General features: G+C 39.2%; 1 protein-coding gene across 1 annotated transcript; it reads left to right on the top strand.

Moving 5' to 3' along the window:
• Positions 1–11,650, top strand: LOC145779998 (carboxylesterase 5A-like). The gene is made up of 9 exons (XM_082591697.1): positions 1–246; positions 2,924–3,119; positions 4,126–4,322; positions 4,803–4,966; positions 5,608–5,756; positions 9,229–9,453; positions 10,138–10,288; positions 10,855–11,101; positions 11,290–11,650. Exons 1-9 carry the CDS (start codon positions 92–94, stop codon positions 11,459–11,461), a joined length of 1,656 nt encoding a protein of 551 aa, XP_082447823.1. The 5' UTR covers positions 1–91; the 3' UTR covers positions 11,462–11,650.
• Positions 11,651–11,920: the final 270 nt, after the last annotated feature.

Here is an 11,920-nt window from a genome sequence, read left to right on the forward strand (position 1 = left end):
TCAGTGCTTTTCGACCGCTGAGTATTAGAAGCAGAAAGAACTTAAGTGTAGCGATATCAGTTAAATATAGGTTACTGTACTGTATATCCAAATGGAAGGCTGTCCAGTTCTGCAAATCAAGGGAGGCAAAGTGAAAGGAAAAGTGCTAAAAGCAGTAGATCCTTTGTCAAAAGTCGTTTACACATACCTGGGAATACCTTATGGAAAACCACCAGTAGGAAAATTGCGATTTGTCGCTCCGGAAAAGTATGGTGCCATTGTTGCTTATGTAAAAGTTATTGGTGTGATGTTTGTAAAGGTGAATAAACACTAAACAATTTTTAATTTAGGCTGGCCAACCAAAGATGTTTCGAAATTATTTCAAAATTATTAAGGCTACGTAAAACGAATTAGAATAGTTGGAAAAGTTTCTAAATGGAGTGTAAGCCATTTAACACACCAAAACGAAGCTAGTTATGACGTTTTTCAATGATAATAATCCACACATTGCTGAGTAGGGTGGCTCGTTTTTGAACTTTTTTTTAAAATTCTCTCGGGGTAGTGGGGAAATCGTGCCAATGAGTGAGAAAACGCTCATGACAAAATTTGAGATTCGTAAAAAATTGCCTTCAGCCTCCTCATGGGGCCCAAAAATCGAAAAATGGGGTTAAAAACGCAATTTTTTTCAAAAATATTTTTAGTTTGGGTAGATACAATATTGTTTAGATATATCTAATTAGTCTAAGAAAAAATATTGGAGTCATTTGAACTATTCCTTCAGCTTCCTCACAGCTTCTGAAAATTTCCATTTTGCTGAAAATTTCGCATTTTTGTTTGTGGTTACATGATACATAATTGCGTTAGACATTTTGCCAGCTATAAAACGTCATTGTATTTCTCTTTATAGACCTGCCCTGAGCTGTTGCGTCATTTTTTAATGAAATTGGGTTAACTTGGTAGGAAAAACTGACGTCTTTTATTTGAGTTTACGTCACTGACGAAGTTTGTAGTTATGTAACCACAAACAAAAATGTTAAATTTTCAGCAAAATGAAAATTTTCAGAAGCTGTGAGGAAGCTGAAGGAATAGTTCAAATGACTTCAATTTTTTTTTTTAGGTTATTTAGATATATCTAAACAATATTGTATCTACCCAAACTAAAAATATTTTTGAAAAAAATCGCGTTTTTGACCCCATTTTTCGATTTTTGGGCCCCATGAGGAGGCTGAAGACAATTTTTTACGAATCTCAAATTTTGTCATGATTGTTTTCTCACTCATTGGCACGATTTCCCTACTACCCCGAGAGAATTTAAAAAAAAAGTTCAAAAACGAGCCACCCTATTGCTGAGTGATCAATTTGTAAGCGAGAATTGCCGTTAACCGCAAAGCTTATACCAAAATATAGTGCATTGGCTTATGTCAGTATCAGTAGCCGATCTACTAGGGGCTTGAAGATTCTCCAAGGGGGGCGCGAATATGGTATAGGACAGGCTGTTGCACTAGTATGCTACTGTATGCTACAAGTCGTGAACAGAAGTGTTGGTAACCAAACAGCTTATCTTGTGTCACGATTATTGATAGGTATTGTAACCTAGTTTAGCTTTAGTTCGAAGCGCTTGGTTAGCGGTAGAGAACTATGTGGCAAGAACTAGTGGTGCGGTACTGATGAGCCCAGCCTCATGGGCGAAACACGTATCTATCGCTGAGTTCTTGTTACACTCCACTGCCGAGAAACATTCATTTTATTGATAAATTATTTCACTTGATAAAATAGATAAGTTAGCAGCTAACTCACAATATTATTGAATTCGAGAACCTGTTATAGCAACAAATAGCAAAGTCTGTGTCGTTACAAACTGTAAAAATAAATTGTTTTGTTACCTCATAATAGTGACTCTATTGATAGTCACTTTGATGGTGTGCAACTCATTTAAGTTTGTGGTTAACGCAATGCATTTATGTAAAACACTATAATTATTTTAGCATCTGTGGATTTTGCATTGGAAAATACGTAGGTGTATCATATTATCAAAATACACTTACACATTTTCCAATGCAAAATCCATAGGTGCTAACATGATTATAGCACCTGTAGATTTTGCGCTGAAAAATCCTGCATGCGGCCGCGTGCTAGGATTTGAACCACTCCGGTGTAACTAACTTAATAACTCTCCTTTCACAAACATTTGCTTGAAGAAAAACACTCTGCTACACTAATTTAGTTTTCACCGAAACTGAATTTTATCGAAACAACGTTATCTGACACACGTTCGCATTGAATTACTAATTCGCACGTACGACGTAGGCTGGGTACGAAATCATGAAGAAAAAATGCGACTGCCATTCTTAGTTTTTATTCCGACCCTACCCAGACTCAGGCCAAGATCTTCCAGAGTGATAAAAGCATTGATTTTGTTCATCCTCCCCTTACACAAAAGCCTAATATATGAATTTGCCGTTGTTTGATAGTCTTGCTGAAATATCACGCGCGCATCTTAAAAGAAATATGCATTATTATATAAAAAAAGCAAAATGCAATAAAAATAATTTAAAATTCCTGAAAAGACACATCAGTTGACAGATGTCGGCTGCATGGCAGTTATTGCCTCAAAGAGTAAATAGCGCTTGAAACGGCGACGGTTGACAACGTTTAAAAGCATACTTTTGTGCCTTTGAACATAATCTTCACTTAAAATGACATGCTTGTAGCAGCCACAAAGATAGGCTTCCTAGTCTTCCGTTCACTTAGTCTAAATCTGAAGCCATAGGCGTAAGCCTGAATATGACAAAGAAAGATAACTTAGCAAGCGGTTGCAAATTTAAGTTTACCAAAATATTAAGCATTTGTATCGACGAATGAATGACCAACAAAAGCATAGGCCTACTGGAGAAAAAATATATTTGGTATGATGCTTTCTTAATTAGGTAATTCTTGGTTGCAGAGCTGAACCTTGGGAAGGTGTGCTGAACGCTGTGCATACTTTCAAGAATTGTCCTCAAAATGATGAAGTGGTGCTTCGCTTTGATCGAATGTCTCCCTTCAAAAATGAACTTGGCCATGATCGTTTAAGTTCTGATGAAGATTGCCTTCAATTGAATGTTTTTTCACCCGAGTGCAATAAATACGCAAATAAACCGGTAAATAACCTATGTTTTTATTTCTGTTAAAAATTTCATAGTAAGGATCCACTTCCTATGATCACTTGATCAGTTTGTTTACACAAACTTACTTTTGTTTTTATTTGTGGTGCATTACATTTTTGTTGTTGTCGTTGTCTTTGCTTGCTTTTAGGTGCTGCAAATGATGATGGTGATTACAAGTGCATTGAGTTCCAATAACATTACAGTACAATCAATAGAGCTAGGCTACCAATTTTGCAGCATATCAAAAAAAGTAAAAATTTACAGAAGTTTAATATGTTTACTTGTCTTCTTAGGTTATATGAAATCGTAAATTCAATAAAATATTCAGTTGCAGTCAACGATTTAAAGTAAACAAAGTGTCAGACCTACCGTAGGCTGCTGTTAGTGCATTTATAAACTAGAATTAATTCTTGGAAAAAACTTGAGTAAACGCCTGGCTAATCTAATTAAAAAATAAAGAGCCGGAAATGTAGGTAGATACCAAACTTATGTTCAACAAACGCTTAGAAAACTAAACTCTCTTCATCTTCAGTGCTATAAATGTTTATAGCACTGACGACGAAGACAGTTCAGTTTTCGAAACGTTTGCTGAACATGAGTATAATATTTACATTTACAGCTTTTTATTTTTAGATTAGAACTAAAATCTCTTACAATAAAACGCGTCGGGTATGTTGTTACATTACGAATGCTAAGGTTAAAAATATAATCAATATTGTATGACATGCTTTGAGCAGGGCAGTTGAGTGGATAATTTCATCTCGGTACCAACAAAATCTTCGGGCGCCAAATCAAACCATTTTTAAGAAAAAGGCATCATACCCAAAAAGTACGCTATGGCTTTTTCTAGTTTCAAGACCCTTGGAAAGGTTAAGGACCCCTAAAACCTTCCTTGGCCTGGGTCTAAAAATACCCCCTGGACCCTCCTGTCAACGCTAGTGACTACTGAGTCATGTAACATCGTTTATTTTACTTTTAATGTATCGATTTTTTTGTTTAGGTGATGGTTTGGCTTTCTGGAGGAGCACACCAGAGACACTACGGAGGAAGAAGAAATGGGTCCGCTCTCGCTGGCATGAACGATTGTGTTGTTGTTGTTCCGAATTTCAGAACCAACATATTTGGATACTTGACACTTGGTAGAAAGACATGCTGCCCTGGAAATGCGGCATTGCTTGATGCCATTCTGGCTTTAAAGTATGAGTTTCACGTTTTAGCACAGCACAGCTATTTTTTTACATGTTTTTGGTAAAAAATTATTGGGCAATCTTTGAAGCACAGTATTAAATTTTTTATTACGTTTAATAAGTTTTCGTATATGCATTTATATACAGTCCTGTATTGTAAGTTAGTTTTTACTATTTTTTTAATATTTAGCTATCTTTGAAATAAACATTTGTAGCTTAGTCGACTTCAATTTTTAACTTTCATATGCTGCTTTACTAGCTGCTACTTAAGTGTGACTAATTACCACTAGTTTGACATAATTTGGAGAAAATCGTCTAAACGTCACCAAACTATCATTGATGCTCTATAGGCCTACTACAAGTCTCAAATCACCAAAGCTGGAAGTTCTATAGTTAGCACCAATATTATGTTTATAAGACTCAATACAAAATAATTAAAGAATGAAAAGTGTAAATATTAATTAATAACAAAAATGTTTTCTTTCTAAAGATGGGTTCAAGAGAATATCTCCTCGTTTGGGGGTAATCCGAACAACGTCACGATATTTGGAGAAAGTTCAGGATCGGGAATGGTTCATATTTTGATGATGTCATCGCTCTCACGTGGTCTCTTTCACAAAGCTATCATGCAGAGCGGATCAGCTCTGTCTCCATGTACGATTTTGCGTGGTTTATAATGTTTTAATATATGCTAATGCTGAGGTGAGCAACCTTTCAATACAAGGGACAGTGAGCAAAATATAACGCTTAGCCTACAGGGGGCTACAAAGTAAATAAACACAGATTCAGATTTTCAGCTTTCAGAAAATCACTGCAAGAACATACATAATCGCACATATGAAATATCATTACAAATATATGAACATATGGATGTTTATACAGAAGTTCGTTTATGAGAAAGTTGATGCTGGATATTTCACTGTTTCGTATCATTCTAGAATAGATTGCATGATTATCCATCAGGAAAGTACGCGCCTAAATTTAGTCGATACTTCACTTCTAAAAAAATTGCTGGATAAAAAAAGGGCGCACAAAAAGTGGTAGGCTACATGAACACGTGCGGCCCGACGACCGCACATTGCTCACCTCTGACTAATGCAAAAAGTAAAATTCGTTTATGAGAAACATAAAAACATAGGCTACGCTTCTCATTACATTATGTAGTGTAAGCTTAATGCAAATAATGTAAATATGTAAATCTTCTTCTTCTTTTTCTTCTTCGTTTGAAAGTAAATATGTAAATAAGACATACATAATAAATATGATATCGGTTAAATTTAGATTATATTTTATAGATTTATTAGCAAACGACCTCTCCAAGCAACGCGATGCATTTTTGAGTCGATTTGGTTTGGACATCAAAACAATGGAAGACGGTCAAATATTGGAAAAATTGCAAGCTATTCCTGCCAATGAAATTAAAGCTCTTCTTAAAGATTTTGAGGTAAAGATAAAAAACAGAATTGTGCTGATAATGATTCCTTTAAAAATATAAAATAACGCTGTTCAGTTGCATGTGCAGCAAATTTGTTTTTTGACTGAACATACTAACCAAGCGGTCTACTTTCTTTGTCCAATACTGTGCATTTCTAATTATGTGTGTTTTTATTTGGTTAGTTTTGCATAGGGTCAGTTGTGCATGGTTTGCATGTCTTCTAACGCGATTAAATACTCAACTAAACACTAGCTCAGGAGGACGCCAACCCCATTCTCTACAACGCATGGAAATCAGACTTTTCAATTCTTCTACATAAATCTTTAGAACACAAAACTTCAATAGAAAAATCAAAATCCATTGTAACTTCTGGACATCATTGATGTTTTTTTCCTTATTGAACCAATATATAGCAAAGTTTGATTTATGAAGGGAAGTTGATTGACTTTTAAAATTTCACAAAGAAAAGGAATGATACAATTTTTGAATTTAACACACAGTTTCTTAATTTTATTCTTTTTAAAAAAAAGCTTGAGAAATATATTGGTAAGTCTACCGAAGAAAGGTTGTCAATGCCCAGACTACTTTTCTAGAAACCACATTCTAGAAAAAAACGTAGCTAGGTTTCAGACAAGGGTGCGGCAAAGAACCCCATCCGCGAGGTCGACGAAAAGCTACATATCTTTCTGGGATGTGGAGTGCGACAGGCTCTACCGCGACTTCCTCCGTTCCCCCCAGGGCACCGCCACCTCCAACTCAGCAACAGCCCTGCTGGCAAGATTGGACTCAAAGAGAAAGGAGCGCTGGACAGATGCCATCGACTCAATCGACTTCACGCACTCCAGCCGCACAGCACGGAGTACACTCAACAACTTCACTGGTAGAACACGTGCCTCTCGTCGCCAATGCCCCACTTCAGTAAATGCCATCGCCTCACAACTTGTGAAAAATGGAGTGCACAGAACGAGAGACCGTGAATCAGACAAGTCCGTCCTCAAGGAAATGATGGACCTCTGGAAGGTCCCAACACCTGTCGAGGAGTACATCTCTGGTGAGTTTACCTCAGAGGAATTTGCCTCCGCCCTCCAGCACCTAAAGCCAGGCAAATCCCCGGGCCTTGACCACCTATGCCCGGAACTAATACTCCAAGCTGCCCCCTCTACGAAGTCCTGGTTAAAAGACTTCCTTTCCTGCTGCTTGCGTCACCTGCGCATCCCAAGAATCTGGAGAAGAGCCCTAGTGGTTGCAATCCCAAAGCCGAAGAAGCCCCCAGGGGATCCGAAGAGCTACTCTCCCATCTCTCTACTCTGTATCCCCTTCAAGATACTCAAGAGACTTATCTACGCCCGTGTCGAATCGATAATAGATCCTCAGCTCCCTCGGGAACAAGCCGGCTTTCGCCACGGAAGATCAACCATAGACCAGGTCACTCTGATGACCCAAGACATCGAGGACACAGCTTCTTGCAAAAAATAAGGCTGGCGCCGTGTTTGTCGATCTCACGGCTGCCTACGACACTGAATGGCACAGTGGCCTTACCTGCAAACTACTCCGTCTCCTTCCTGACAGGCACATGGTCCATATGATTATGGAACTTGTGCAAAACCGCAGCTTTACTCTTTCCGCCGGTAGCGGTCGACGAAGTAGACTACGTCGACTCAGGAACGGCGTCCCACAGGGCTCTGTCCTGGCTCCATCCTCTTTAACACTTACATCTATGACCTGCCTGACACCATCTCCAGGAAGTATGCTTGCGCATACGATCTGGCTCTCCTGCATCCAGCCGGAGATTGGCAGTCAATGGAGAGGAACCTAAGCCTGGACATGTCAACTATATCAACATATCTCCAGAAATGGAAGCTACAGCTCAGCAAGGCAAAGACAGTGTCGGCGGCCTTCCATCTAAACAACAAGGAAGCAAAACGTGAGATCAACATTACCAACCAATGACGAACACCTGCCCTACTGCGCCGAACCTACCTACCTCGGCGTAACCCTGGACAGGTCACTCACGTACCGACGACACCTGGAGTCACTGCGTAAAAAACTATCTGCGCGCGTTGCACTTTTGAGGCGACTGGTGGGTTCCGGCTGGGGAGCTGATGCGAAAACCTCTCGCACAGCTACCTTGGCCCTCGTTCATTCTACCACTGAGTACTGCGCACCAGTGTGGTGCCGCAGCTCCCACACTCGCCACATTGACACCGCCATCAATGACGCACTACGCACTGTGACTGGATGCCTGCGTTACACTTCAACGGACTGCCTTCCCATCCTTGCAGGCATCCAACCTGCTGAGCTTTGCCGTAAAGGAGCCATAATTTCCCTTGCTCGTCGCGCACTAGTCCCCGACCACTTCCTCCACAGCACACTCCAGCGCCTACCTGGAGGACAGCATCGACTGAAATCAAGACGACCATTTGTGCCCGCCGCACGACAGCTTCTGAACAACGTTGAAGATCTTGGAATAAGTGCGGCACACTGGACGAACTACACATGGAACATGGAGTGGCAAAACAACACCTCCCGACTCCGTGATTTCCTACCCGACGTCGATCCCCACCCTCCGGGAATGTCCCTCGCAAGACTTGCGTGGGTCCGGCTTAACCGCCTACGAACCGGCGTCGGTCGCTTTCGTTCAGACATGTGCAGATGGGGCCTGGCTCCCTCACCGGGATGCGAGTGTGGCGCCACAGACCAGACAGTAGACCATGTCGTCCATGATCACCCAATCCATCAAACACCACATGGAACGCTTGGACTGAAGGCCCTGGATGACGAGACTGTCGAGTGGCTGATGACATCATGCCCAAACATATAGTCCGAAAGAACAGCTCATACGACGAAGAAGACAAGGGTATTTCAACAAAGTACAGGCTTTCATAGTGATCACCCCTCCATTGTGGCAGCTTGCAGAATAAATGTATCCAGTTAATCAGCTTCTTACAACTGGCAACAATCTCCATGAAGGGGGAGTACTGGAGTAGGCCACGTATTTTGTGATCAATTCATAATCCAAAGATTCATCTCGCAAGTAAACTAAGGATACCCAGTCAGTACAATGTGCGAGCCATGGTCCCCTTTTCTATGGGAGACTGAGGAGTGGTCTTCAGGTGACGAATCTACAATATTTGTAGCAAACATACAACTTTAGACTCATCGTTAAAATATCTAGTTCTGCAAAATTGTATTGGCATGTAGGACTAGTTTTAAATTTATTAAAAAACTGACACTTTGTGTATAGTCATTTGGTTCATGCTGGAGTGTTATAAGATGCTTTCTTAATATTACCGTCAGAGTTTTAGAGGATAGGTCTTAGTTTCTTGCAATGGTCGATGATACAGTAAGTGGCAGTAGCCTACCGTGATGTAAATAGTGGCTTACTCAAAACCCTATGATAAACCTTGAGAGCCTTGTAGTCTGCCAAATTATAGTCTTCCAAATAAAGTACTATTTTTTAAAATGTTAAAACCTTTTCCAGAGCACGAATTCTTTTATGCCTACCATTGACGATCACGTGATCACGGACACAGCAGAAAATCTCATCAAGTCTGGTCAAGTCCACCACGTACCGCTCCTAATTGGTTGCACGGATAGTGAATGTTTAGGGTTACTTCCGATGGCAGTTTTGCCGGATTTTGAGAAAGGACTAACTGAAGATATGACAAAGACAATGTTTTCTAGTCTTTACAGTAAAAATTTAAAGGTAAGAAAAAGTTTATTGTGTTTGTTTGTCAAATAGCCCGCTATAGCGAGAAGGAAGTTGCTGTACAGTAGTTGGTGCTTACAATACTACACTTTTACTTACTAAACTACTGTACTTTGACTGCATAATCATAACTTCATAAGTTACAGAAAAAGTATCGCATTATTGAGAAGAAATGTTTGTGACAAGTTATAAAACATGAAATTGCTATAAAACATTTTGATGGAGCAGAAACTTTATTTTGAAAATGAAGTGGACAAAAATAAAATGCTAGGCTTTCTGGCTACAGCGAAGGTTTCTGCTGTTATTTAGTCAATCTGGTCCACAGTGATATCAGTTTTCAACCAAACGCGTGCAAAGTACATTAATGCTTCAGTGGCACATTGTCGTCTTAATGATATGCATCAACGACGTTATGGGCTTAAGCCTGTATCATGGGTTAGCTTTCTACAGATGTACAGCGGTATCGACCTTTGTTCCATCTTTTTTATATATTTTTTTATGTAATTTAAACAAGATAAGATATTTTTGTAAATTTTGTTACGAAAAGTATGAAATATTCTATAGAAATTGTCTAAACAATATCGATCACTTACAGCTACAGATGTGCCCTTTGAAATGTAAAAAAACATATAATAGGCATATCCAGTTAGCCTATCACCATCGCTTGAAAATGGTTTGCAGACTGATGGGGTAGAAAAAGCATACAATCTAGCAAAGAAGATGTACGTGAAAGAAGAGAGCGATCCATTTGCATATAGCAAGTTTTATGGCAATATGTCTGGCGATAGCGTTTTTGTAGTTCCTAGCGTTCTCACGGCCACTGCCCATGTTGGTAAGTTGACAGGTGCAAGCTGCAGCCTTTACAAACCTTCAATAGTTGACACTTTTGCATTCATTTGCAAGTAAGCAGTTTGCACTGTGTTTCAAAACGGGCATATATTGTATTTTGACTGATTTTTAACACCACTTAAAAAACAACATGTCATCAATATCCAGTAACAAGTTTCTGTCGCCAGTAGAGTTGACCTGAGGGTCCAGGAGTGCTTTTGGACCCAGGATAATTTTAGGACCCCGAATTTTTTCAAGGAAGCCAGGAATCATGAAGAAACCACAGCGTATTCTTTCGATACCGTGCGTATCATTTATGTCTTGATTTGGGGCCCAAGGATCTCATTGGCACCGGGCCCAAAACACCCTCTCAAGCAGTTTCTAAAATGTGACTTTGATATTTGTGAATGCACAGAGGTAATGACCGTTATTATTTACTAAAGTTACTCTAAGTATTTTCGATTGAAACGCTTACAGCGTTTAACCTTTGACACGTTAAAACAAATAATGCGCCTTTAAATTAATAATTTGGTAACACGCCAATCATTGATGAAATATTTTGATTGACAGCTGCGGGTCAGCCAACCTACTTCTATTTAATGACTCAGCAACCACAATTCAACCATTCGGAAACAAATGGCCCAGAGGTTAAAAACCGTCCTGATTTTGTGGGATGCGATCATGCTGATGATCTCCATTTTGTGTGGGGAGTGCCATTTGAAGAAGGAGCATTGAGTGGCGGTGCTTACTTTACAGAAGAAGAAACTCTACTTAGCAGACATGTGATGAAATACTTTGTCAACTTTGCAAAAACTGGGCAAGTACTTTTGATAGAATGGAAGTTCTTTTTTTAGCGAAATATTTTAATATATCGGTACTGTACTTAGTATACTGTAGTAACATAAACCAGTTGAACGTTTATAACAGATATTAGAATAAAGAAAATGTTCAAAAGCCTGTGGAAGCATTGCCTAAGTAACCAGCATGTAACCATTATTATTTCAGAAACCCCAATCTTCCCGATGAAGTTTCTGTACAGTGGCCAGCCTACTCTATAGAAGGTGAAAGACGACATATCGTGTTGCAAATGCCATTGAAAACTGATGTGAATTTTGGTTTAGATAAAGTCGCATTTTTGACCAAAATACTTCCACAAGCAATTACAGATGAAAACTGAAAGGAATCGTATCATGTAATGAATTAAAGCTGGAAGACTCATTTACATTGTGGCCGCTGTGCTAGAATGTAAAAATGATTTATTGCAGCAATTACAAAATGTAAGGTAGTATTAGTAACTTCAAGTTATTTAACTACAGCTATACAAATCCATTATACACATAATTATGTCGATTCTGTTGAAATTACAAATCGATAAAATCTATTGTAGAATATTCAGGTTGCGTTGCCGCGGCTTCAAATCTGTTCTTGAAAAGTAAACCCGAGAAATGTAGTCCAGAGAGATGAACAGTGAACACCTATGTCGAACAGAAAAACAATGGATCGTTTAGTGATTGTTTTTTCTACAGGACACATAGCTTACATACATTATACAGAACGACTGTAGGCTAGGGTGTACCATTTTTCAAAAAGTTTTTAGAAATTAGTGCGGCTATGTATCACGGGTTTCCACTTTTGT

The sequence above is a fragment of the Aplidium turbinatum genome, chromosome 1, assembly GCF_918807975.1.
Source record: "Aplidium turbinatum chromosome 1, kaAplTurb1.1, whole genome shotgun sequence".
NCBI lineage: Eukaryota > Metazoa > Chordata > Ascidiacea > Aplousobranchia > Polyclinidae > Aplidium > Aplidium turbinatum.

Bases quoted from the DNA above. Each gene is read 5' to 3' on its own strand.
- LOC145779998 (XM_082591697.1), top strand. From the start codon at position 92: ATGGAAGGCTGTCCAGTTCTGCAAATCAAGGGAGGCAAAGTGAAAGGA. The intron at 4,323-4,802 runs GTATGAGTTTCA...TTCTTTCTAAAG, and splicing joins GATGCCATTCTGGCTTTAAA to ATGGGTTCAAGAGAATATCT. The intron at 9,454-10,137 runs GTAAGAAAAAGT...AATGGTTTGCAG, and splicing joins TTTACAGTAAAAATTTAAAG to ACTGATGGGGTAGAAAAAGC.